Genomic DNA, 24576 nt, shown 5'->3' on the forward strand with positions numbered 1-24576 from the left:
GATCCCGGGTCTCCAGGATCGCGCCCTGGGCCAAAGGCAGGCGCCGAACCGCTGCACCACGCAGGGATCCCGTGCCTTTTGTATTTTAAAAATTGATATACTTTTTCTTTCTTTTTACAAATAGGACTCAGGATTTGAAGACAAAAAAGCATCACATTCCAGTGGTTGATCGAACTCCATTAGAGCCCCCACCAATAGTGGTGGTGGTGATGGGACCTCCAAAAGTTGGAAAGAGCACTTTGATCCAGTGCCTCATTCGGAACTTCACCAGGCAGAAACTGACAGAGATCAGAGGCCCTGTAACAATCGTGTCAGGTAGGAGTCTACTACCTCAGGCTGATTGGGCATGTGTCGTCTGAGGGACAGGCATATCTTTGTCGAACATTTTCTTGACTGGTAAATATTGAAGTAATGTTCTCACTTTATTACCTTTCCTGTACTACTAAGTTGGCTATAGTTTAAGAAAAGGATAGATTCTAGATATAACAATGATGTAGATGTACACCTTATTTGGACTGCTATATGGATTTGCCAGGTGTGTTCCTCTGAAAGGTTTGGCAGGCCTGGGCAACCTGGGTTGGTCATAGTGATCACCTTTCTTTAACAGGTAGTGAGTATCTGCTGTGTGTCAGGCATACCTACTTGCCCTCATAAGGCCATATCGTTAGGGAAATGAGGGGGTTTTCCTCTTTTTCTGTGAGAATTTGCCTGTTCTGGGAGATGGTGACCTTTCTGTTTGAGGGAAGATGAAAAAAAAAAAAATCCCAAAATGGTAATGGAAGAATCTGAATTTTCCCCCCCCTTTTTTTTTAAGGTTTTATTATTAAGTAATTTCTCTACCCAACGTGGAGTTTAAACTCACAACCCCAAGATCAAGAGTCACATGCTCAACTGTCTAAGCCCTGAAATTTATTATAGCAATGCTATAGTTGGATTGAGGCTTTTCTTTTTCTTTCTTCTTTTTCTTCTTTTTTTTTTTTTTAAAGATTATTTATCTTAGAGAGAGAGCAGCATTTAAGAGCAAGTGGAGCAGGGGCAGAGGGAGAGAATCTTTCAAGCAGGTTCCCTGCTGAGTGCAGAGCCTGATGCAAGGCTCAATCCCAGGACTCCAAGATCATGACCTGAGCCAAAACCAAGAGCTGAACACTTAACCACCTGAGCTACCCAGGCACCCCAAAGCTTTTCTTGATCTTAAAGGCATTACTGTTATTTTTACTGACTTTTTAATTTTTTTTTAAGTGAACTCTATCCCCAGTGTGGGGCTTGAACTCCTGACTTGGGGATCAAAGAGTCACATGCTCCACTGACTGAGATAGGCAGGTGCCCCACTTTTATTTGTTTAAAGTAAACTCTATTCCCAACATGGGGCTTGAACTCACAACTCTATGATCAAGAGTCGTAGACTGATTACTTTTAAGGTAATTTTGAAATAACAATTGTTCCATGGAGATTTCTCTTACGTTAGGTTTGAGGATGTTTTTAGCTCTAGTAAGAACATGCAAAATTTTGATAAAGATAGAAGTGTTGGCCTCCTGTGCTTACCAGCAGGATCACAATCACCACGGAGCTTGCTTGTCTGCCCATTCCAGTCAGAATTGTACCTGCTTGAGCACTTTATTCATGTGGATAGACTTTTGATACTATTTTAAAATTAGGGAACATAGCAAGAAAACCAAGATGGTATTTATCAGTTTGCTCCTATAAAAATGAACTCCTGGCATATTCCTGTAAGTGTATATTGTGCTTTACTGGATACAACTTAAAATGGTAATTAGAGTAAATGGATCATATTTTTTCAAGGTTTTAATTTTTGTTTATTTATTTTTAAAAGATTTTATTTATTCATGAGAGAGACAGGGAGAGAGAGCCAGAGACACAGACAGAGGGAGAAGCAGGCTCCGTGCAGGGAGCCCAATGTGGGACTTGATCCCGGGTCTCCAGGATCAGGCCCTGGGCTGAAGGCGCTAAACCTCTGAGCCACCCGGGCTGCCCTATTTTTTCAAGATTTTTCAAAAGTCTTGTTTCAGGGGGTCCTTGGGCGGCTCAGTCAGTTAAGCATCTGACTCTTGATTTAGGCTCAGGTCATAATCTCAGAGTTATGAGACTGGGCCCTGTTTGGGGTTCCACATTCAATGCAGTCTGCCTGAGATTCTATCTTTCCCTCTCCCTCCGCTCTTCCCCTTGCTAGTGTGCGTGCTTTCTCTTTCAAATAAATAAATAAAATATTTAAAGAAAAAAACTAAAATCTTATCTCTTTACTTACAGGTAAAAAGCGCAGACTCACCATTATTGAATGTGGGTGTGACATTAACATGATGATTGATCTGGCTAAAGTGGCAGATTTGGTAAGTCAGTGGGAGCAGTGTGAATTTCTAATGAGGATTTAGCAGTGTGGTAGATTATCCCATTTGAAGGAAAGAAAGACTTAGGATTATTAAAGGGATGATGAATATAATCAGGATCCCATTTGAAGGAAAGAAAGACTTAGGATTATTAAAGGGATGATGAATATAATCAGGGATACTATAGATGTGTTTGAATTGATGATGAGGTTGATGGTGATATTGTTATAATAAAAATGGAATGTGCACAATGGAATGTAGTCTCAACTCTGAAAGTAGAGAAAAATCCTTTAACAAACGTAGTTAATTAATACAGATAGACATATGTACATAAAAACATATAATAGTAGGACCATTTCTTGGACCCTTACAAGGTACTGCACTAACACCTTTCTCGACATTTCGCTCATTAAATCCCCCAATATGCTTTGGAGGTAAGTAGGTATTATTATCTCCAGTTTACATAGGATGAAATTGAGGCCCTAGAAGTTAAGTAGTTTGTCTAAGGAAGGGAACTTTACTCTTGGTGGTGCCAGAACCTCCAGTTCTTAATGATTGTGACAAAGTAAGTACATGAGTTGCCTTTGAGAAGTTGTCAGGGTTTATAATAGAAAATCTAGACAGCACATAGCATATGGAAATCGTGCAACTTTGATTGCATTGAATGGTAGTGTTCATTAATTACATTTTAAATTAGCAAAAATAAATCTAAGAAAAAAGCCATATTGATTAGGAAGAGTGGGGTAACAGAGGTGGTTTGTTTTTTGGTTCAACAATTTCTAAAAAACTGGTGACAAACAGCTACAGATTTTGTCCTTTGGCCCAGGAAGTCTCCTAAGATACAAAATAAAAAGTAATTTAATGTAGATGTTATAGCTATGCCATTCTAATATCAGAAAACTCAATGACATTCAAATTTTGAACATATAATGCTACTATTAATAGAAATAAGTGTCAATTGTCAACATAAAATAGTATAAACTTATTAAATCTTGTGTTTTTGAAATGATTAAAATAGTTTATGGAGTCCCTAATTTTAAAAGCATAGACATGTTAAGAAAGATGTCTTTCATATACATCTTTTTAAGACTTAAAAAGGAAACCATGCATTTGGTAAAATATTCAAACTATATTACAGAGTACAGTGCTTTTTTTCTCTTCCCTACTCTGACCCCTAATCTCTTAGTTTCCCTTAAAGCAATATTCTAGATACGTATATGAATACACATTCATCCCTCATAAAGCACATACTTTATTATACATACTATTCTGTACTTTGCTTTTTTTCACTCAATGTCTTAAATGTATATAAGTAGTATAGTTCAACCTCATTCTTTCTTAAGTATTCTATTGCATGTACCATAATTTATTTAACCTGTTTTATGTTGATTGCTCTGGGTTGTCATAAAGCCTCCTAAGTCATAGCAAAGGTGTGTAACAGTACATGGATTTGTGTGTGTGTGTGTGTATGTGCATAGAAGGAATAATATATAGGCTTCATTTGTCTTTAATTGACAAGGTTGTCATCTAAGGGCCTGTTGACACCTGTACTGTTTCTATAACGAATTGCTTGCCCCTTGGCACTTTATGGTGTCAAATGGAGCAGGCTCCATGCAGCGAGCCCGATGTGGGACTCTATCCCGGGACTCCAGAATCACACCCTGGGCCGAAGGCAGGCACCAAACCACTGAGCCATCCAGGGATCCCTGAAGTGGAAATTTATATTGTGGTGGATATTGTCTCATGCTTGCCTTTTAGAGAAAGTCAAAAGGTGGTATTTTCTCTTATCAAAATGATCCCTAATCATTTCATTTAGTCTAGAGTAGGAATTGGGAAACTTTCTGTAAAGGGCCAGATGGTAAATATCTTAAGCTTTGGGGTCATGGTTTCTCTTGCAAATGCTTAACTTTGTAGTTATAGTGCAAACACAGTTGTAGACAATACATAAATAATATGGGCAGCCCTGGTGGCTCAGCGGTTTAGTGCCGCCGTTGGCCCAGGGTGTGATCCTGAAGACCAGGATCGAGTCCCACGTCAGGCTCCCTGCATGGAGCCTGCTTCTTCCTCTGCCTGTGTCTCTACCTCTCTCTCTCTTTCTCTCTGTGTCTCTCATGAATAAATAAATAAAATCTTAAAAAAAAAAAAAACATAAATAATATGGCTGTGTTCCAGTGAAATTTTAGTTATAGAACAGGTTATGGGTCAGATTTGGCCCATAGTCCGTAGTTTGCTTATGGTCTGTTTTGAGTAGCTTCCTTGAGTAATTCTGTTTTCTGTTTTAGGTTCTGATGCTTATAGATGCCAGCTTTGGGTTTGAAATGGAAACATTTGAGTTTCTAAACATCTGTCAAGTACATGGCTTTCCCAAAATTATGGGCATTCTCACTCACTTAGATTCCTTCAAGTATAATAAGCAACTGAAGAAGACAAAGAAGCGATTAAAACACAGGTTCTGGACAGAAGTCTACCCGGTAGGAAGAGAATTAATTTTTGAATACTAATACTATAATCTTTCAAAAAAAATAAGTAGGATAGATTTATAAACATCGCTTCAGGATTCACCTATGGCATATATCTGTTCATAGTCCCTGCAATATTTCCTCAAAATAGTCTGTATTTCAGAACTCTTGGTGTGTCTCATTTGTCTTTGTAGCTCCCTAGCACCAGGCAGTACCTGGCTCTAAGTGTTTTAGATTTATGATTGTTTAATAGTTTATCCAAAGTTTCTCCTAGTTGCAGGACTAGGAGCTATAGTGCACACATACTGCCACTCCACCCTCCCCTGCATGCTGCTGTGGCCCATTGGTCATAGAATTTTTTCTGTGCCCAGAAGACTCACTGCTCTCTCTGTGTAATACTCCAGATAGATGCCATCATTTGACTGGAGACAGTCTTGAAGCTAAGTGTTTTGGCAGTGTTGCCTTTCTTAAGTCCCAACAAGAAGTTTGGGAAGCATTAATAATAAGTGGCTTGCTAGAAGTCTGCCTTAGGATTGCTTCTTATTTAGAGGTCTTTATTTGATGTAGTATGACAAGAATTTAATTGAAATTTAATTTTTTGTTTTTTTAATGTTTAGGGTGCCAAGCTGTTCTACCTTTCTGGAATGGTACATGGAGAATATCAAAACCAAGAAATTCACAATCTGGGCCGTTTTATTACAGTAATGAAATTTAGGCCTCTTACGTGGCAAACCTCTCATCCTTATATCCTAGCAGACAGGTAAAAAGTGCATGTAAAGTTTTTCTTCCTGGCCCATGTATTTCAAAGCTGCAAAGGTTAGAAAAAGAACAATAAGAGAGCTTATTTTGTACTTCTTTTTGAATACTGAGGGAGAAATGTAGTTGGAAATACCTCCTTTTTTGTATGATTACCTAAAGATGCACTGGCTTCAGGAGTAAAGTATGAAATGTTTAGAAATATGTGAGGTTTTTGAAGCATTTAAGGCTACATAAGATGGTCTTATCCTGCTTTTTCATCTTAATCTTCAGTGATCATGTCTTTAGACCATGGTGCTCCAGTCACCCAGACATACCCTGGGCTTTCTTTCCTTTATATTTTTTTTCATACTGTTTTCTCAGCCTGTAATCCCTTTCTCTACTTGCCAGAATCCAAGGCACACCAAAAACCCAGATCAAAGCTTAATCCTCTCCCATAAAGGGTTTTTATGGGTGTGTTTTCATCTCTTCCTTAACCCCAGATGCATGTTATTTTCACTTTTTGGTGTCTTACAGCATGTATATTATATAGAGCCTAAGAGCAGTGAATCCTGTGTTTGCTTCTTTTCTTTTGGTAGATGGTGAACTGTGCTTCCTTCCTTCTGTATTCCCTAGAAGTTTCTGAACACTGTGTTTAGTGAACTAGTGAATTTGACTAGTCTTTGACACGTGAAGGGAGATGCAAAAATTTTGACATTTATTTCTGCCATATGATTGGGTTTTATTTTTCTAGGATGGAAGATTTGACAAACCCAGAAGATATTCGAACAAATATCAAATGTGACCGAAAGGTGTCTCTTTATGGTTATTTAAGAGGAGCACACTTGAAAAATAAAAGCCAAATTCACATGCCAGGTATCCTTTTGTTGTAAAATGTACCAAATTTGTAGAACTTGTGAGATGACTTACTTCATTTCTCAGGAAAACTGAAAAATGGCCAAACAAGATAGAGCAACATTGCTAGAAGTTTTAAGACTCAGCTCTGACTCAGCTAGCAAAGTTGAGTTGACCAGATCTCCTCTGTTCTGATGATGTTGGTTAGTTAGAGAGGCACAGTGCCAGTAACCAACAATACACTTGTGGTTGAAGCCTTCCAACTGGGGGCTACTTTTGTTGATAGTTGATAAACTTGTATCTGAAGCTATCTTCCTCTGTCTTCCAGGTGTAGGAGATTTTGCTGTGAGTGATGTCAGTTTCCTCCCGGACCCCTGTGCACTTCCTGAACAACAAAAGAAGCGCTGTTTAAATGAGAAGGAGAAGTTGGTTTACGCACCTCTGTCTGGAGTTGGTGGTGTGCTCTATGACAAAGATGCTGTCTATGTTGATCTTGGTGGCAGCCATGGCTTCCAGGAATTGGTGAGAGGAAAGTCGTAGGAAGTAATGTACTGTAATGTACTTCAGCTTTTATATACTGAAACATTTTATTTGTATTTGGTAAAAGCTACAATGTACATTGTAAATGTACAAAATACTTAATTGCGCCAGGCAGAAAGTAAAAGTCATGTTCTCCATTCTGTTGCCAAGACACACGGGATCCTAGGTCTTTTAGTGGGAGCATTGCAGGCAGTTTGGTGCTTGTACTTTCTGTCTCTCTCTTTATACAAGAATACCTCATTTTATTGTCCTTCGCTTTATTGCGTTTCGCCAATATTGCCTTTTTTACACATTGAAGGTTTGTGGCAGCCTTGTATCGAATAAGTCTGCTGGTGCCTTTTTTTCAAAGGCATTTGCTCACTTTGTGTTTCTCTGTCACATAATGTTAATTCTAACAATATTTCAAATGTTTTCATTATTATTATATTTATTATAGTATCTGTCCTAAATGATGAGCTCTCACTGCAGCCTCAAATAATGATTGGCGTTTTTTAATAATAAAATATTTTTTAATTAAGGTATGTACATTTATTTTTATTTTTATTTTTTTATTGGAGTTCAATTTGCCAGCATGTAGCATAACACCCAGTGCTCATCCCGCCAAGTGCCCCCCTCAATGGCCATCACCCAGTCACCCCAACCCCTGCCCACCTCCCCTTCCACTACCCCTTGTTCATTTCCCAGAGTTAGGTGTCTCTCATGTTTTGTCACCCTCACTGATATTTTCACTCATTTTCTCTGGTATGTACATTTTTAGATATAATGCTATTGTATACTTAATAGATTATAGTATAAACATAGTTTTTATATGTACTGGGAAACTAAAAAAATTCATTTGACTTGTTTTATTGTGGTGGTTTAGAACCAAACTCAAAATATCTCTAAGGTATGCCTAGATAATATCAGTGTGTTTTCTAGCTTTCTTTGGCCTATTTCTTTTTTTTTTCTGTAAATATTTACATATTTATCTATTTATTACATATTTAGATTATTGAAATATTATATGTAAATACCATGTATTTGTATCCATATGTATGGTCTTTGTGTGTCTGTGAGAGAGAGAGAAGTAATATTTCTTTATTTTATTTTTAAATTTTTTTAAGTAGGGTTCCCACCTGAGCCCAAAACAGAGCTTGAACTCACAACTCTGAGGTCAAGACCTGAGCTGAGATCAAGAGTTGGGTGACTGAGCCACCCAAGTACCCCATAATACTTTTTATATGGGCTCCAACTTTAAATGCTCTTGCAACTTTTGAGGGGCACCTAAGAATATGTGATCCCATTGCTCCCTATTAGTATTGATAGAGCTGCTTTGGTCTTTGTTATAGCTGTGTGGTATTTCATTGTCTGGATAAACCTTATTTATTGAACCAACCCAACCCTTGGAAATCTGGACGGGGGTAGTTTACCCCTACTTCCCCTTGTTTTTAACATTGCTGCAGTTGGCACCCTCAAATATGAGGTTTTGGTCGTTTTGGTCATTGGGAGGGATTTTCTTTTTTTTTTTTTTTTTTAATTTTTATTTATTTATGATAGTCACACAGAGAGAGAGAGAGACAGAGGCAGAGACATAGGCAGAGGGAGAAGCAGGCTCCATGCCCCAGGAGCCCGACGTGGGATTCGATCCCGGGTCTCCAGGATCGTGCCCTGGGCCAAAGGCAGGCGCCAAACCGCTGCGCCACCCAGGGATCCCTGGAGAGATTTTCTATGCAGTAAATTCCTTGAAGTGAAAATTTTGGATTTTTAAAAAAATGAATTTTCATTTCTTTATTTGGCAGTGGAATATTGGACAAACTAAATGTTTATTAGCATTGGCGCTTAAGGTTTTTCTAGCTAAGTGTATAGGTTACCAGGTTGTATACTCTATGAACTTTGGGAAAGTTTAATGAAGACAGAGGTCAAATTTAGACTTTAAGATTTTTTTTTTTGAGGCAATAGAAAATGTTTTCAGGAACCATGTTTAGGATAATTTTGAGAAACTGATTGAAACCAGTATGTCCCTCTTCAGAATTCTTGTATGTTCCTCACTTTCCCTTTCTTGGTGGCCTTGACAGGACGAGGTGAGGCCCACCCATGAACTGGTACAGAGTCTCATTTCCACCCATTCCACTATTGATGCCAAGATGGCTTCAAGTAGAGTGACACTTTTTTCTGATTCCAAACCACTGGGCTCAGAAGATATAGATAATCAAGGGTAAGTTTGCCATTTTTTTGGTTTTTCATAAAAAAATATTATATTATAGAAGTTATATCACCTATCATTCTGCCATAAATAACATTTTAGTGGGATTCATTCCAAGTTTTTTTGTTCGTTGTTTTTGCTTTGTTTTATACATACACATGTTTCTGAGGGCTTTTCAGTTATGTGACCTTACATGGAAATATTCTTGAAATATTATATAGGATTCAGTTTTTGGCAGACCAGAATATTCCTTACATATCACAAAATATTTTCTATAAGTTGCTTTTGGTTTCTTACTTGGCTTTCTTTTAGTGGCCAAATACTAGTCCCAGCAGAGTAAGGAAGCTTATTCAGATGGTGTTTTGGTTTTATTTAGTGGTTTATGTGTGACTCCTAATAAAAATCAGCCTGAAAATGATTGAACTTATTATTTTCAGTTTCTAGTTTATAATTTATCATAAATGTATATAAACAAAGGAACATTTTTGGAAAAATTTATCTGCTGCCCTGTAACTAGCAAATGATATAGACGATAAGTACAGTATTCTTAATGTGTTATTCTTTCTACGTTTGTTAATTGACATTCTTTAACAAGAAGTTCTCACTTCTACCCCTTTATTGTAAGATCACTGTTGACTAATTGACTTTTTAAAAAATTCCATTTGTTACCCCATTATTATTGTTCTTTCTGATGCCTAGATTGTTCCTTCAGTCTGTCTTGTGTGTCCTTTTGGCACTTCCTTGTTAGCCTTTGAGCATTTCCTAGCTTTCTGAAACAATAGGGTATTCCAGGCTTAACTTTGTACCTTCCTTGCCTTAGATCTGGAGTCAGTCATTTAAGGATCATCTGTTTCAATTTGGAAATGATTAGTCTTCTAAAAAGATTGATCAAACATTCACTGTCCTTTAGAGCAGTTTTTCCCTAATGTTAGACATACATTTATTTATTTATTTATTTAAAAGATTTTGTTCATTTATTCATGAGAGAGACAGAGAGAGAGGCAGAGACATAGGCAAAGGGAGAAGCAGGCTCCCTGTGGGGAGCCTGATGTGGGACTTGATCCTGGATCCTAAGATCACACCCTGAGCTGAAGGCCGATGCTCCACCACTGAGCCACCCAGGCGTCCCACACTTTTGTTATTTAAAGGTTACCTCTTTATTCTCTATAAGTTCTTTTGAAGATGAGGGAACTGTTTCATGAGTTTGCTTATTATCTATTCCAGTGTTTATCAAATCATTCTTTTCTGTGCTATGTTATTTAAAACCTTAGCATTCCTTGATATTATCTTCTATTTGCATAATTATTGACTTGCCATGTCTAGCATAGCCAGTTACTGTACAAATTGAATTATTTTGTACTTACGTGGTAATATAGGCAGTGGATGCCAAAAGAGGAAAAGCAGGTGGATTTGAAAACTGGTCGCGTGCGTCGGAAAGCCATTTTTGGAGATGAAGAAGATGAGTCTGGAGATAGTAATGATGAAGATGATGAAGAAATGTCTGAAGGGGACAAGTTGGATGATAGCTGTAGTGATGATGAAACAGAAGATGAAGCAGATACCGAAATGATGGATATGATGTATGCAAGGGAAAAAGGTGTCAAACGCCAGAGACTCCAGGAGATGGAAGAAGACCTCGAGGCAGATTTGCCAGCATTTGCTGACAGTGATGATGACCTTGAGAGAAGCTCAGAGGATGAAGGAGAAGCAGAGGAAGCTGATGAAAGCAGTGAAGAAGAGGATTCCCCTGCAGAAGAGAGGGATATTTCAGAATCTAAAGTTGTTGGAGACTATAGTAAAGCAGGACTTTTACAAACTAATGGCTTGAGTAAGAGTTTGAATCTGGAGAGTTCTTTGCCAGTCAACAAAGCAACCCTTGCCATTTCAGATTCAGGCCATTGCACAGCTGAAGAGGCATTTGCATCTGAAGATGAAACTGAGGAAAGCTCCTCTCTCAATACAGAGGAAGAGGATTCAGAAAATGAAGAGGTTATTAGGAAAAAGTTCCCAAAGTCTTCTCAAGTGGCTGGTGATCAGAGACTGGGGTCAGAGAACTTAATTGGTGAGACCAGTGATGTCGAAGACTTACTCAAAGAGGAAGAAGATTACAAGGAAGAAAACGACTATTCCACAGAAACTTCAGGTATGCTTAAATTTAATGTAACTTGTGAACTTGGCACTGAAAATGTTCTACAAATAGAATGTCTACATTTGGAAGTCTGCTGTTTTGGAGATTTTGTTAACTTTTCAAATATTGCACTCAGAAGGATTTGAGGATGAATGAGTAGTCAGCTTGAAGCAGAAAGGACAGATAAACACACCTAACCGATGTTGGCATTGGTCCTTTCAGGTGCCCTCAAGTGGAAGGAAGACCTTTCCAGGAAGGCAGCTGAGGCCTTTCTGAGGCAGCAACAAGCAACTCCAAACCTTCGAAAACTTATTTATGGCACAGGTGAGGGAGCTCTGGTTCAGATCTAGAAACGTTTTTGTTTCTTAGGCCGTTTTCTGGAAAGGAGATGAGGAAATTGGTTGGAGGATTTCAGTGGTACTTTTGAAATCCATATGATATCCTTGGTTGTCATAGTTCCATATGTGGCAGATATTTTTAATCATCAGCTCATGGGCTTGCTATAAAACTTTTGATGAGAATACTCTCCATTATGTCATTTTATATCTGCCATACAAAATCCTTCATGAGATTTTTTGTGGGGGTAGAATTTAGCGCCAGAAAAGAACAAAGTGGTGCATTTTATGTTGTGGTTCCCAATTACTGTTTGATTAGAACAAGGCCAAAAGAGTATATGGGAGCTAGGAGCATTGAATTGACTGATTGTTGTGTACTGATTTCCATTCTATTCAGGTTTTGCCTAAGTACTCTTAGTGATTAGAGACTTTGCCATCTTCAAAAGAAACTATGCTAATTAAAAGCTCTGCCTTTAAATGCCCCTTCCTTTTCCCAGCCCCCAACATTCTGTTTCCTTACTGGACTCTGTTGCTTTCTTGTAGGAGGGCCTAAGTCCTACAGACACATTGAGCAGTAGTTCCTTGGCCTTTTCTTTGTAGCTGATGCACTCAGGGGCATCACATTACCTACTACAAACAGGGAACCTTAGTCCCAGGTCCTTTAGGGTGAATATTTGTTCTCATGTTTTCATCATGGTGGTCTCTTTAGTGACAGAGGATAATGAAGAAGCAGATGGTGATACCAGGGAAGAACTTGGAGGGTTGTTTCGTGTCAGTCAGCCTTCAAGAGAATGTAAGCACAAACTTGACTCTTTGGACTGCTCCAGATTTCATGTGGAGGCGCCCCATGATTGGGATTTAGAGGAGGTAAGGTTGAATGTGTATCATATGTTTGACTTATGAGACTATCAGAAAATTGCTCTAAAAAAAGATTATGTGATTTCAGTAATGCCTACCTATTATTAGCTTTTCATTTTTATAAGATAATAGGACATTCCCCCAGATATTGGACTGGATATTTCATGCATTCCAAGCAATAACGTGTTTTGAGTTTAGGCAGACTGTATGCATATGTTATGGAGAAAGGAAATGTGGATAGTAGTGTTAATCTTTATTTTGAAGCATTGCACATAAATTTTCATTTATTTGAAATATTTTGTTTTATAACTAGGATATACCTCATGTCCCTGAGTTAACATTTATAATTTCTACTATTTGTAAACAAAAAAATCCATGACACTGGTAAATTTTCTCCCCCTGCTCACAATTCTTTAGTCACACTGGAATTTATTGAGTTCTCAAACTTGTAAGGCTTAATCCCTTCTTAGACCTCGTGCCCCTCTGTTTTCTCTTCTAGAATGTTCTTTTTTTTTTCTCTCTCTCTTCTAGAATGTTCTGACGTTCTTAAGGCTGGCTTCTTTTGAGCATTTGGTTTTGCTTAAATTTCACTCAAGAGAGTCCTGATTACTATCATATTACTTGGTTTATTTATTTTTTAATATTTTATTTATTTATTCATGAAAGACACAGAGAGAGAGGCAGAGACAGGCAGAGGGAGAAGCAGGCTCCATGCAGGGAGCCCAACGTGGAACTCGATCCTGGGTCTCCAGGATCACGCCCTGGGCTGAAGGTGGTGCTAAACCGCTGAGCCACCCGGGCTGCCCATATTACTTGGTTTAATTCATGAGTAGCACTTAAGCACTTTATGAGATTTCATGTAACTTTTTTTTGCAGTATAGCTTCATACAAATTATAGAAAACTACATAAAAATAGCTGTTTAAGTTAATGGATTTCTAGGTGAGGACCCCTGTAACCACTGTGTGTCTGTCCCAGTGATAGTCCTATCCTCCCTGCAGAAGGAACCATGATTCTTATGGTAATCATTTCTTACTTTTCTTCATAATTTCATCCTCCAAGTTTGTACCATCGTCCGTTTTATCATATTTTGGGGGGTTTATTTTTCACTGTGCCTTTCCTTTTTCTTAATTTACAGTCCCCTCCATCCATCTTTTTTTTCCCCTTATATTTTATTTGTTCAAGAAACTAAGTGTTTGATGTGTAGAGTTTCTTATATTCTGGTTTTTGTGGATTGCATTACATCCTTATTTGCAGTTTATCAGGCTGTTCTCTTCTGTATTTCCTGTAAAATGATGCAAAGCAATACTAATAGAACTGTCTGTGATGATGGAAATGGAAATGATCTATAGATCATTGAGTATCCATTGTGGCTACTTGCGTCTGTTGAATACTTTATAGCTAGTAAGACAGAAGAACTAAATTTTAATTTTATTTTAGTTTTATTTAATCTTAATTCATTAGAATTTAAATAACCATGTGGTTGTAGCTACCCTATGGACATCTAGAGATTTGATTAGATTTAGGTTTGGTTTTTATTTTGGGGAAGATTGCTTCCTAGATGATGGTGTTTGTGCATTAGGAGGCACATAAAATCATCTTATGATGTTAAAATCTGTTGATCTTCAATGCCTGGATCCATTAATTTATTAAGGATGTAAAATGGTGATATTCTGTTCAAATTACTGTTTATTGTCTGGAATATTTCTATAAAGAGAAACTTCCCCTCATCTACTATTTGGTTACTTAGTTTCCGTAAGAGCAGGATAAATACTTGATTCTTTGTATCAGTTTTCAGAATGATTCTCCAAAGGTGACTCTTTTTTCTTTCTTTTTAAGTATCATTTTGAACTCATAGAATTTAATATAATTTTTTCCTTCCACTGAACTTGTTATCCTTATGGATACTCGTATTTATCCCATTTCTGGCCAGTGGGAGTCTCTTTAAGTTGGTTTCTGAATTCTTTTGACATCCTCCTAGTAGTGTTTGATTACTTCTTTGCCATCTGATATGATGAGGTGTTCCAGGATCATCATCTACATTTCTGATGCCCAACTTGGAAGCAGCCATAAGAAGTCCTGATATCTTTTAGTGCAAAGTGATATTCTGGTGTCATAATCTAGACATAGGAATACACACTGCTATGAATTGGTCATTGTTTCTAGGCCTTTCAGTGACCAGAGCTAGGAGAATTCATATAGTTATTTCCAATTCAGATTCAGAATTGTAAGGTTCTTATTTAAACTCTTTTAGCTTACATTTGTCTGTTTTTCCACTGGGGAATTAATTCCATTTGACTCTGAAGATGTTGAAATTAGAAAAGTGTGTAATTTGCTTTATCCCACTTATGCACAAAATAGTGTCAGAATAACATTACACATGTTACTGTTTCTTTTTTACACTTGTTATTATTAATATGATTACTGAAAACAAATTTTTCCTTCTTATTTTCCCCCATTTTTCTTTTCAGAAGTGGCTACATTTCCACCAGCAGTGTATGTGGCTTCTGATTTCTCTACATCCTCACCAACACTTATTACCTGTTCTTTTAATTATTATTATTATGGCCATTCTGTTGGTATGAAGTAGTACCTCACTACAGTTTTGATTTGCCTTTTTCTGATAGCTAATGATATTGGGCATCTTTTCATGTGCTTACTGGCCATTTGAAGAAATGTCTGTTCAATTGGTTTGCTCATTTTAAAAATTGTGTTTTTTGTCATTGAGTTGTAAGAGTTTTTATATATTCAATTTGTCAGATATATGATTTACAAATTGTGTAGGTTGTCTTTTCTGTGCCCTTTGAAGTGCAAAATTTAAAAGTTTTTTTAAAGTGCTCGCTTCGGCAGCGCATAAAATAAAATTTTTTTTAAAGATTTTATTATTAATTAGAGTGAGTGCGTGAAAGAGAGCATGAGTTTGTGCGGGGTGGGAGGGAAAGTGCAGAGGGGGAAGGAGTAGGTTGCCTGCTGAGCAGGGAGCCCCATGCGAGGCTGGATCCCAGAACCTTGAGATCATGACCTGGGCCAAAGGCAGACACTTAAATGACTGAGCCACCCAGGTTCCCCAACAAAGTTTTAAATTTTGATGAGATTTAACTTATATTTCTGCTGTTTTTATGTTTGGTATCAAATCTAAGAAACCATTGCTGAATCTGAGATCCTGAAGCTTCACTCCTATGTTTTCATTTAGTTTAGTTCTTACATTTAGGTCATTGATCCATTTCAAGTTGATTTTAGTATTTGGTGTGAAGTAAGATCAACTTCATTCTTTTATCCAATGTCCTAGCACCATTTGTTGAAAAGTCTATTCTCCCCATTCCCTTGTCTTGACGCTCTGAATGAAAATCACTTGACCATAGGTACGAGGGTTTATTTATGGACTCCTAATTATATTTCACTGACTCATATCTTTCTTTATGCTCGTACCTGACTGATTACTACTGCTTTGTATTATGTTTTGAAATTGGAAAATGCGAGTCCTCCAGCTTTGTTATTTTTTAAGATTGTCTTGCCTATTCTAAATCCCTTGGGTTTTCTATATTGTAGGATCAGCTTTCCTATTTCTCCAAAGAAGCAAGTTGGGATTTTAATAGGGATTGTGTTGAATCTTTAGATCACTTTGGATAGTATTGATATCTTAACAATATTAAGTCTTCTGTTCCATTAATGTGGGATGCCTTTCCATTTATTTAGATCTTTGATTTCTTTCAAGAACGTTTTGTAGTTATCAGAGCATATGCTTTGCATTTCTTTTATTGAATTTATTCCTAGTATTTTATTGTTTTTAGTGCCATTGTAACTGTTTTCTCAATTTCATGTTTGGATTGTTCATTGTTAGTGTATAGAAATAAAATTTGTTGTTATATATTAATCTAGTATTTTGCAACCCCACTAAACTCATTTATTCCGAAAATTTTTCAGAGGATTCCTAGGATTTTTTATATATAAGATCGTATCATTTATGAATAGAAGTAGTTTTCCTTTCTAAAGTAGATGCCTTGGGCACCTGGGTGGTTCAGTGGTTGGGCGTCTGCCTTTGGCTTAGGTTGGGATCCTGGGATCAAGTCCCATATCAGGTTCCCTGTGGGAAGCATGCTTCTTGCCTTTGTCTCTGCCTCTCCCTCTGTCTCTCATGAATGCATGAATAAAAACTTAAAAAAAATAGATACCTTTATTTCTATTTCTTGCCTAATTGTCTTAGCTAGAATGTCTAATATGGTGTTGAATAGAAGTAGTGAGAAGAGACAGCCTTGTCTTACTCCTGATCTTAGGGGGAAAGTTCTCAGTTTTAATCACTTAGTATAATGCTAGCTGTGGGTTTTTTATGGGTGCTCTTTATCAGATTGAGGAAGTTCCCTTCTATTCTTGGTTTGTTTATTGTTTTTATTACAGAGGGTCTATTTTTTAGTTTTTTTGGTCTTTGGTTTCCTGAAATCAATTGTGAATCTTCATGAAAGTAAGGATTTCTTTTTTTTTTTTTTTTAACAGTTTGCCATCCTTCAGTGCCTACAAACCTTCTTGGTATAGAGCAGATGTTCAGTAAATATTTAGTGAGTGATGATAGGAATGAGTAAATGAACAGATTTGCTTTTGCATCCATGGTAATGCTAGTCTCAAAGCTGTTCTTTGAGAGTGAGAAAAATATGATTCATGACCAAAATGTGATTGAGATGACCTATCTGAAGATTTCTGTAAGTGTACTTTTGAAGTCTTGGCATTGAATGACATGTGAAGTCTTGGCATTGAATGACATCTAGCACATCAGTTTCCCCAAGGAAAGAGATTCTGAAACAAAGTTGTATATAGTATTACTTTATATTTAAGCAGGGCACCCAACATCCACTACATGTATATGCTAGATGATATAGCAGGTCTGAGACTGGGAACCTCATCAGTACTTTCTGCCCTATTATTATCCAGGACATATTATCATTGGTCAAATAATTAAATTTTCAAATAGCCACAATAAGTCTGGATTAACAAATGGTAAGACCAACTTTCTAAATACTGTCTGCATTGCCTCAGGAACACTAATAAACTTTGAAAATCAGTTGTATTAGTGAGTATCTGTTTGTTTACTTATGAGAGGTCAATGAGCTAATAGTACCTCTTCATCCACTGCTTAATGTTAGGACATTTAAGTCTTTACCTCTATGGTTATACCATCTATATCAAAGATAAAGTTATTTCACTTGTCTACTTGGAATGAGAATTTCCAAAAAAATGTGTCTTAAAAAGTTTTTTTTTAAAGATTTATTTATTCATTCATTCATTCATTCATTCATTCATTCATGAGAGACAGAAAGAGAGAGAAGTGGGCAGAGACACAGGCAGAGGGAGAAGCAGGCTCCATACAGGGAACCTGACGTAGGATTTGATCCAGGGTCTTCAGGATCACGCCCTGGGCCGAAGGAGGTGCTAAAACTCTGAGCCACCCAGGCTGCCCTCTTGAAAAGTATTTAAAGGCAAGTTGTCACTGACTACTTTTTTTTTTTTTTTTTTAAGATTTTATTTATTTATTCATGAGACAGAGAGACAGAGACATGGGCAGAGGGAGAAGCAGGCTCCCTATGGGGAGCCTGATGCAGGGCTCCATCCCAGGACCTGGGATCACAACCTGAGCTGAAGACAGATGCTCAACCACTGAGCCACCCAGGCACCCCAGCTACTACTGTTTTAATAGCAATTGTTTTATTGAGTGATTGGAGTATGTCAACTAAGTGCTGACTTTTCTGTGTAAGGTTATGAACAGTATCAGAGATTGCTTCGTGACTGGGAAGTGGGAAGAAGATAAAGATGCAGCCAAGATTTTAGCAGAAGATGGTAAGTAAAGGGCCATGTTCTTCAGAAAAGACTGTCTTCTCTATATTTTATTCCGTATCTTTAAAAGTTAGAAATAATACACAAATGTGAAGTGCTTTGGGGAACGCTGATGGAAGAGTTTATGGATAATATTCTGGTTCTTCTTTTTATGATGATCTTATTTTCTTCCCTTAGTTAACTGACTTATTAGATAGAGACCTTAAAGAAAAATGGGAGGCTTTCCATAAATTTTATCATGTGTTAAAAATGGATTTTTGTGTGCATGAAAAATATACTCAAATAACATTTTTCTTTTAATAATGAAGGTGTCACACATTGTAGAACATCTAGAATAAAAAGTTCATGTCATACCATAACCTTCACCATCTGTTAAAAAACCTTTGTTAATTTTTTGAGGTTATTTCCTTCCAGTCATTTACAAATTTTTAAAATTTCTAGTTATAATCCTGCCTTATATAAATTGCATCATTAAATTTTTTTCAGAAGTTTAATGTTTATGATTTAACTCTATCATATCCTAAGTTAATTCAGTTTCTCATTTAAACAATGTCCATGTTATAAATAACTTTGTCCATATTATAAATAACTCTGCATTGGACCACCTTTAAAAAACTCTTAGATCACATTTTTTTGTTTTCTAAGTTAGATTCATAAAAGTTAGAATTGTTGAGTCATTTTTATGGACCACAACTGCCAAAAGGTTTTTCAGAAAATTGTGCTTATTTATGCGCCCATAAGCATTGTACTCACATTTTACCGCTTTCATTCAATATTGAATACTACCCATAAAAAATTTTTTTGGCAATTTGATAAGTGAAAATTGTTTCTTCTTGTATTTATGACTGACATTCTTTTGATTACTAGTAAGAGAATACTTATTTATGGTATATTGGCTCTGGCATTTCTTTGCTGAATTCTTTGTGTTCTTTGCTCATTTTTCTAATGGGATATTCTTTAACTTCTATCAGCATAATTATTTTGAAATACTCCATCTTGTTGCATTTTCATTCCTTTTTATTGCTGAATAGTTGATTTCTTTTATTAGTAGTATTCCATTGTATGTTGCACTGCAGTTTATCTCTTCACCTGTTGGTGACATTTAGGTTATTTCTGGAATTTGGCTATTGCAAATAAGTCTTCTGTGTACATTCTTGTATGAGTTTTTGTGTGATAACTGCCTCCATTTCTCTTGAGTCCATACCTCAGAGTGGGCTAAATGGATCATATGATAGATGTATAATTTTTAAAGAAATAGCCAAAATGTTTTCATTTTTCTTTTTTTTTTTTTAAGATATTTATTTATTTACTTGAGAGAGATAGCATAGAGGGAGAGGGAGAAGTAGACCCATGCTGAGTAGGGAGCCTGATGTGGGGCCTCCATCCAAGGACCCTGGGATCATGACCTGAGCTGAAAGCAGATGCTTAACTGACTGAGCCACCTAGGTGCCCCCCAAATTGTTTTCCTAAGTGGTTGTACCATTTTGTATTGCCATTAGCACTTTTTGAGATTTCCAGTTATTCCACATCCTTGCCAATACTCGATATGGTCAGTCATTCTTTTTAGTTTTGGTCTTTGGGTGTTAAATAATATCTCATGGTTTTAATGTGTATTTTCCTAATGATTAATGATGCTGAGCATTTTTGTGTGCTTATTTTCCATCTCTTTGGTGTTCAAATCTCTTGTCCAATATTTTAATCTATTTAATTTATTTAAGTCCTTTATCACTTGTACTTTTAATTATTTTTGCCCAGTATGTGGTTTGTCTTTTCATATTTTTAGCAGTGTCTTTTGCAGAGCAAAGGTTTTTAATTTTGATGAAGGCCAACTTTTTTTTTAATGGATTGTGCTTTTGATAATGTATCTGAAAAATCTTTGCCCCACTTAAGGTCATGAAGATTTTCTCAGATATTTTCTTCTGTGACTCCTAGGTTTTAGGTCTATGTTTAAGTATGTGATCCATTTTAAGTTAATTTTTTATGTGGTATTAGATATGCATCAAGGTTTCTTTTCCTTTTTCTTGCTTCTGGATATCCACTTTTTCCAGTATTATTTGTTAAAAGACTGTTCTTTACCCACACTAAATTGCCTTTCATTTGTTAACTATATATGGGCGAGTATTTCTGGACTCCATTCTGTTTCATTCATATATTTATTTATTTTAAAGATTTCATTTATTTTAGAGAGAGAGAGAGTGTGCATGTGCAAGTGGGCAGAGGGTTGGGGGGGGAGAATCCCAAGCAGACTCCACACTGAGCATGGAGCCTGACACAGGGCTAGATGCCAGGATCATGAGTGGAAGATCATGACCTGAGCAGAAATCAAGAGGTCGGATGCTTAATCAACTGAGCCACCTAGGCGCCCCTGTATTTGTTTATTTTTATATCAATATTTGACTGTCTTGATTAATTATCACGTTATAATTAATCTTAAAATAGGGTAGTTTATGTCTTCAAACTTTATTCTTTTTCCAAAATTGTTTTGACTGTTTTGGGTCCCTTGCACTTTCAGATAAGTTTTAAAATCAGCTTGCCAATTGCTACCAACAAAAGCTCCTTGCAGTTTTGATTAGGATTTCATGGAATTTGTAAAAACAATTTTGGGGAAATTGACATTTTAGCAATATTGAATTTTCTGACTTGTGAACATAGTAAGTCTCTCCATTTATTTTGGTTTTTAATTTCTCTCAGCAATGTTTTCAGGATAGAGTTCTTATCTCTTGACAAATGTATCCCTAAGTATGCCATATTATTATAATTAATATTTAAATGATATTTTAATTTCAGTTGGCATTTGTTATTAATACATAGAAGCATGATTTTTGTATATTGATCTTCTATCCGGCAGCCTTGCCAGATCACTCATTAGTTATATATAGCTTCTTTTTTTGTATATTTCACAAAATTTTTCTACAAAGACATATAATCTGTGATTAAAGACCATTTTAGGGATCCCTGGGTGGCGCAGCGGTTTGGCGCCTGCCTTTGGCCCAGGGCGCGATCCTGGAGACCCGGGATCGAATCCCACATCGGGCTCCCGGTGCATGGAGCCTGCTTCTCCCTCTGCCTGTGTCTCTGCCTCTCTCTATCTCTCTGTGACTATCATAAATAAAATTAAAAAAAAAAAAAATTAAAAAAAAAAAAAAAAAAAAAAGACCATTTTACAAAAATAAAATAAAATAAAAAATAAAGACCGTTTTACTAAAAAATAAATAAATAAAGACAGTTTCACTTTTTTCTTTCCTATCTGGATGACTTATTATTTTTCTTGTTTTGACACAGGCTTAAACTTCCAGTACAACATTGATTAGAAGTCAAAATAGACATCCTTGCTTTGTCCTGATTTTGCTTATTTTTCCCTCTGAACTTCAGAATCTTTTCTATTTCTAGAAGAAAAATTGGTGGTGTTTTTTAATCTAATAAACTTCTTGTTTTGAGATAATTGTAGACTGAATTAAATTGACATGCATGTCTAAGAACTAACATGGAGAGGTCTCTTATATCTTGTACTATGTCATATATAGTACAAGACCACAACCTAAATGTTAATGTTGATACCATCCACTACTCTATATTTTTCCCAGTTTTACTTGTGCTCATGTGTTTTGTCTGTATGTGTTTAGTTCTATGCTATTTTATCACACGTATAGGTTTATGTGTCTATAAACAATTATGATAAAGAACATTTTCATCACCATAGTAGGATACCTTGTATTGCTCTTTTATAAACACATTTATTAGCTCCTTGCTATCACCCATCTCCAGGTTCCCACTTGCCTGTTTTTCATTTCTCTACTTTTATAATTTTTAAGAGTGTTAAATAAACATCATATTGTATGTAACTTTTTATGATTGATTTTTTTTTTCTATTCATCATAATTCCCTAGAGAGGTTCATCCAAGTTGTTGCATATGACTGTAGTTGATTCCTTTTTATTGCAGAGTAGCATTCCCTGGTATGGATATAGCAGTTTAACCATTCACCCACTAAAGTATATCTGGGTTGTTTCCAGTTCTTAGCTGTTGAGAATTGAACTACTATGAACATTTATGTACAGGTTTTTTTTTTTTTTTTTTAAGACTTTATTTATTTATTCATGAGAAGCAGAGACAGTCAGAGACACAGGCAGAGGGAGAAGCAGGCTCTATGCAGGGAGCCTGATGTGGGACTCAGTCCCGGGACTCCAGGATCACACCTTGGGCCGAAGGCAGGGACCCAACTGCTGAGCCACCCAGGGATCCCCTATGTACAGGTTTTTCTTTTTTTTAATAAATTTATTTTTTATTGGTGTTGAATTTACCAACATACAGAATAACACCCAGTGCTCATCCCATCAAGTGCCCCCCTCAGTGCCCTCCTCCCCTTCCATCACCCCTAGTTCGTTTCCCAGAGTTAGAAGTCTTTATGTTCTGTCTCCCTTTCTGATATTTCCCACACATTTCTTCTCCCTTCTCTTATATTCCCTTTCGCTATTATTTATATTCCACAAATGAATGAGACCATATAATGTTTGTCCTTCTCCGATTGACTTCACTCAGCATAATACCCTCCAGGTCCATCTACGTTGAAGCAAATGGTGGGTATTTGTCGTTTCTAATGGCTGAGTAATATTCCATTGTATACATAAACCACATCTTCTTTATCCATTCATCTTTCGATGGACACCGAGGCTTCTTCCACAGTTTGGCTATTGTGGACATTGCTGCTATAAACATCGGGGTGCAGGTGTCCCGGCGTTTCATTGCATCTGTATCTTTGGGGTAAATCCGCAACAGTGCAATTGCTGGGTCGTAGGGCAGGTCTATTTTTAACTCTTTGAGGAACCTCCACACAGTTTTCCAGAGTGGCTGCACCAGTTCACATTCCCACCTACAGTGTAAGAGGGTTCCCTTTTCTCCGCATCCTCTCCAACATTTGTGGTTTCCTGCCTTGTTAATTTTCCCCATTCTCACTGGTGTGAGGTGGGATCTCATTGTGGTTTTGATTTGTATTTCCCTGATGGCAAGTGATGCGGAGCATTTTCTCATGTGCTTGTTGGCCATGTCTATGTCTTCCTCTGTGAGATTTCTCTTCATGTCTTTTGCCCATTTCATGATTGGATTGTTTGTTTCTTTGGTTTTGAGTTTAATAAGTTCTTTATATATCTTGGAAACTAGCCCTTTATCTGATACGTCATTTGCAAATATCTTCTCCCATTCTGTAGGTTGTCTTTTAGTTTTGTTGACTGTATCCTTTGCTGTGCAAAAGCTTCTTATCTTGATGAAGTCCCAATAGTTCATTTTTGCTTTTGTTTCTTTTGCCTTCGTGGATGTATCTTGCCAAAAGTTACTGTGGCCGAGTTCAAAAAGGGTGTTGCCTGTGTTCTCCTCTAGGATTTTGATGGAATCTTGTCTCACATTTAGATCTTTCATCCATTTTGAGTTTATCTTTGTGTATGGTGAAAGAGAGTGGTCTAGTTTAATTCTTCTGCATGTGGATGTCCAATTTTCCCAGCACCATTTATTGAAGAGACGGTCTTTCTTCCAATGGATAGTCTTTCCTCCTTTATTGAATATTAGTTGACCATAAAGTTCAGGGTCCACTTCTGGGTTCTCTATTCTGTTCCATTGATCTATGTGTCTGTTTTTGTGCCGGTACCACACTGTCTTGATGACCACAGCTTTGTAGTACAACCTGAAATCTGACATTGTGATGCCACCAGATATGGTTTTCTTTTTTAAAATTGCCCTGGCTGTTCGGGGTCTTTTCTGATTCCACACAAATCTTAAAATAATTTGTTCTAACTCTGAAGAAAGTCCATGGTATTTTGATAGGGATTGCATTAAACGTGTAAATTGCCCTGGGTAACATTGACATTTTCACGATATTAATTTTGCCAATCCATGAGCATGGAATATTTTTCCATCTCTTGTGTCCTCCTCAATTTCTTTCAGAAGTGTTCTATAGTTTTCAGGGTATAGATCCTTTACCTCTTTGGTTAGGTTTATTCCTAGGTATCTTATGCTTTTGGGTGCAATTGTAAATGGGATTGACTCCTTAATTTCTCTTTCTTCAGTCTCCTTGTTAGTGTATAGAAATGCCATTGATTTCTGGGCATTGATTTTGTATCCTGCCACGCTGCCAAATTGCTGTATGAGTTCTAGCAATCTTGGGGTGGAGGCTTTTGGGTTTTCTGTGTAGAGTATCAGGTCATTGGTGAAGAGGGAGAGTTTGACTTCTTCTTTGCCAATTTGAATGCCTTTAATGTCTTTTTGTTGTCTGATTGCTGAGGCTAGGACTTCTAGTACTATGTTGAATAGCAGTGGTGAGAGTGGACCTCCC

At 36.9% G+C, this 24576-nt stretch overlaps 1 protein-coding gene across 3 annotated transcripts in view; it reads left to right on the plus strand.

The window, feature by feature from the left end:
• The window catches only part of BMS1 (BMS1 ribosome biogenesis factor), a 53223-nt gene that overhangs the window by 2810 nt on the left and 25837 nt on the right, over window positions 1–24576 (plus strand). For all 3 annotated transcript variants that reach the window (XM_041744655.1, XM_041744657.1, XM_041744656.1), the window contains exons 3-13: window positions 125–315; window positions 2266–2345; window positions 4625–4813; window positions 5419–5561; window positions 6291–6412; window positions 6720–6913; window positions 8986–9125; window positions 10490–11256; window positions 11464–11565; window positions 12286–12443; window positions 18177–18258. In XM_041744655.1, coding sequence (XP_041600589.1) covers window positions 125–315; window positions 2266–2345; window positions 4625–4813; window positions 5419–5561; window positions 6291–6412; window positions 6720–6913; window positions 8986–9125; window positions 10490–11256; window positions 11464–11565; window positions 12286–12443; window positions 18177–18258 — 2168 coding nt within the window. The remainder of the gene's footprint in view (window positions 1–124; window positions 316–2265; window positions 2346–4624; window positions 4814–5418; window positions 5562–6290; window positions 6413–6719; window positions 6914–8985; window positions 9126–10489; window positions 11257–11463; window positions 11566–12285; window positions 12444–18176; window positions 18259–24576) is intronic.

This window comes from Vulpes lagopus, chromosome 2 (assembly GCF_018345385.1).
Source record: "Vulpes lagopus strain Blue_001 chromosome 2, ASM1834538v1, whole genome shotgun sequence".
In the NCBI taxonomy this organism is placed as follows: Eukaryota; Metazoa; Chordata; class Mammalia; order Carnivora; family Canidae; genus Vulpes; species Vulpes lagopus.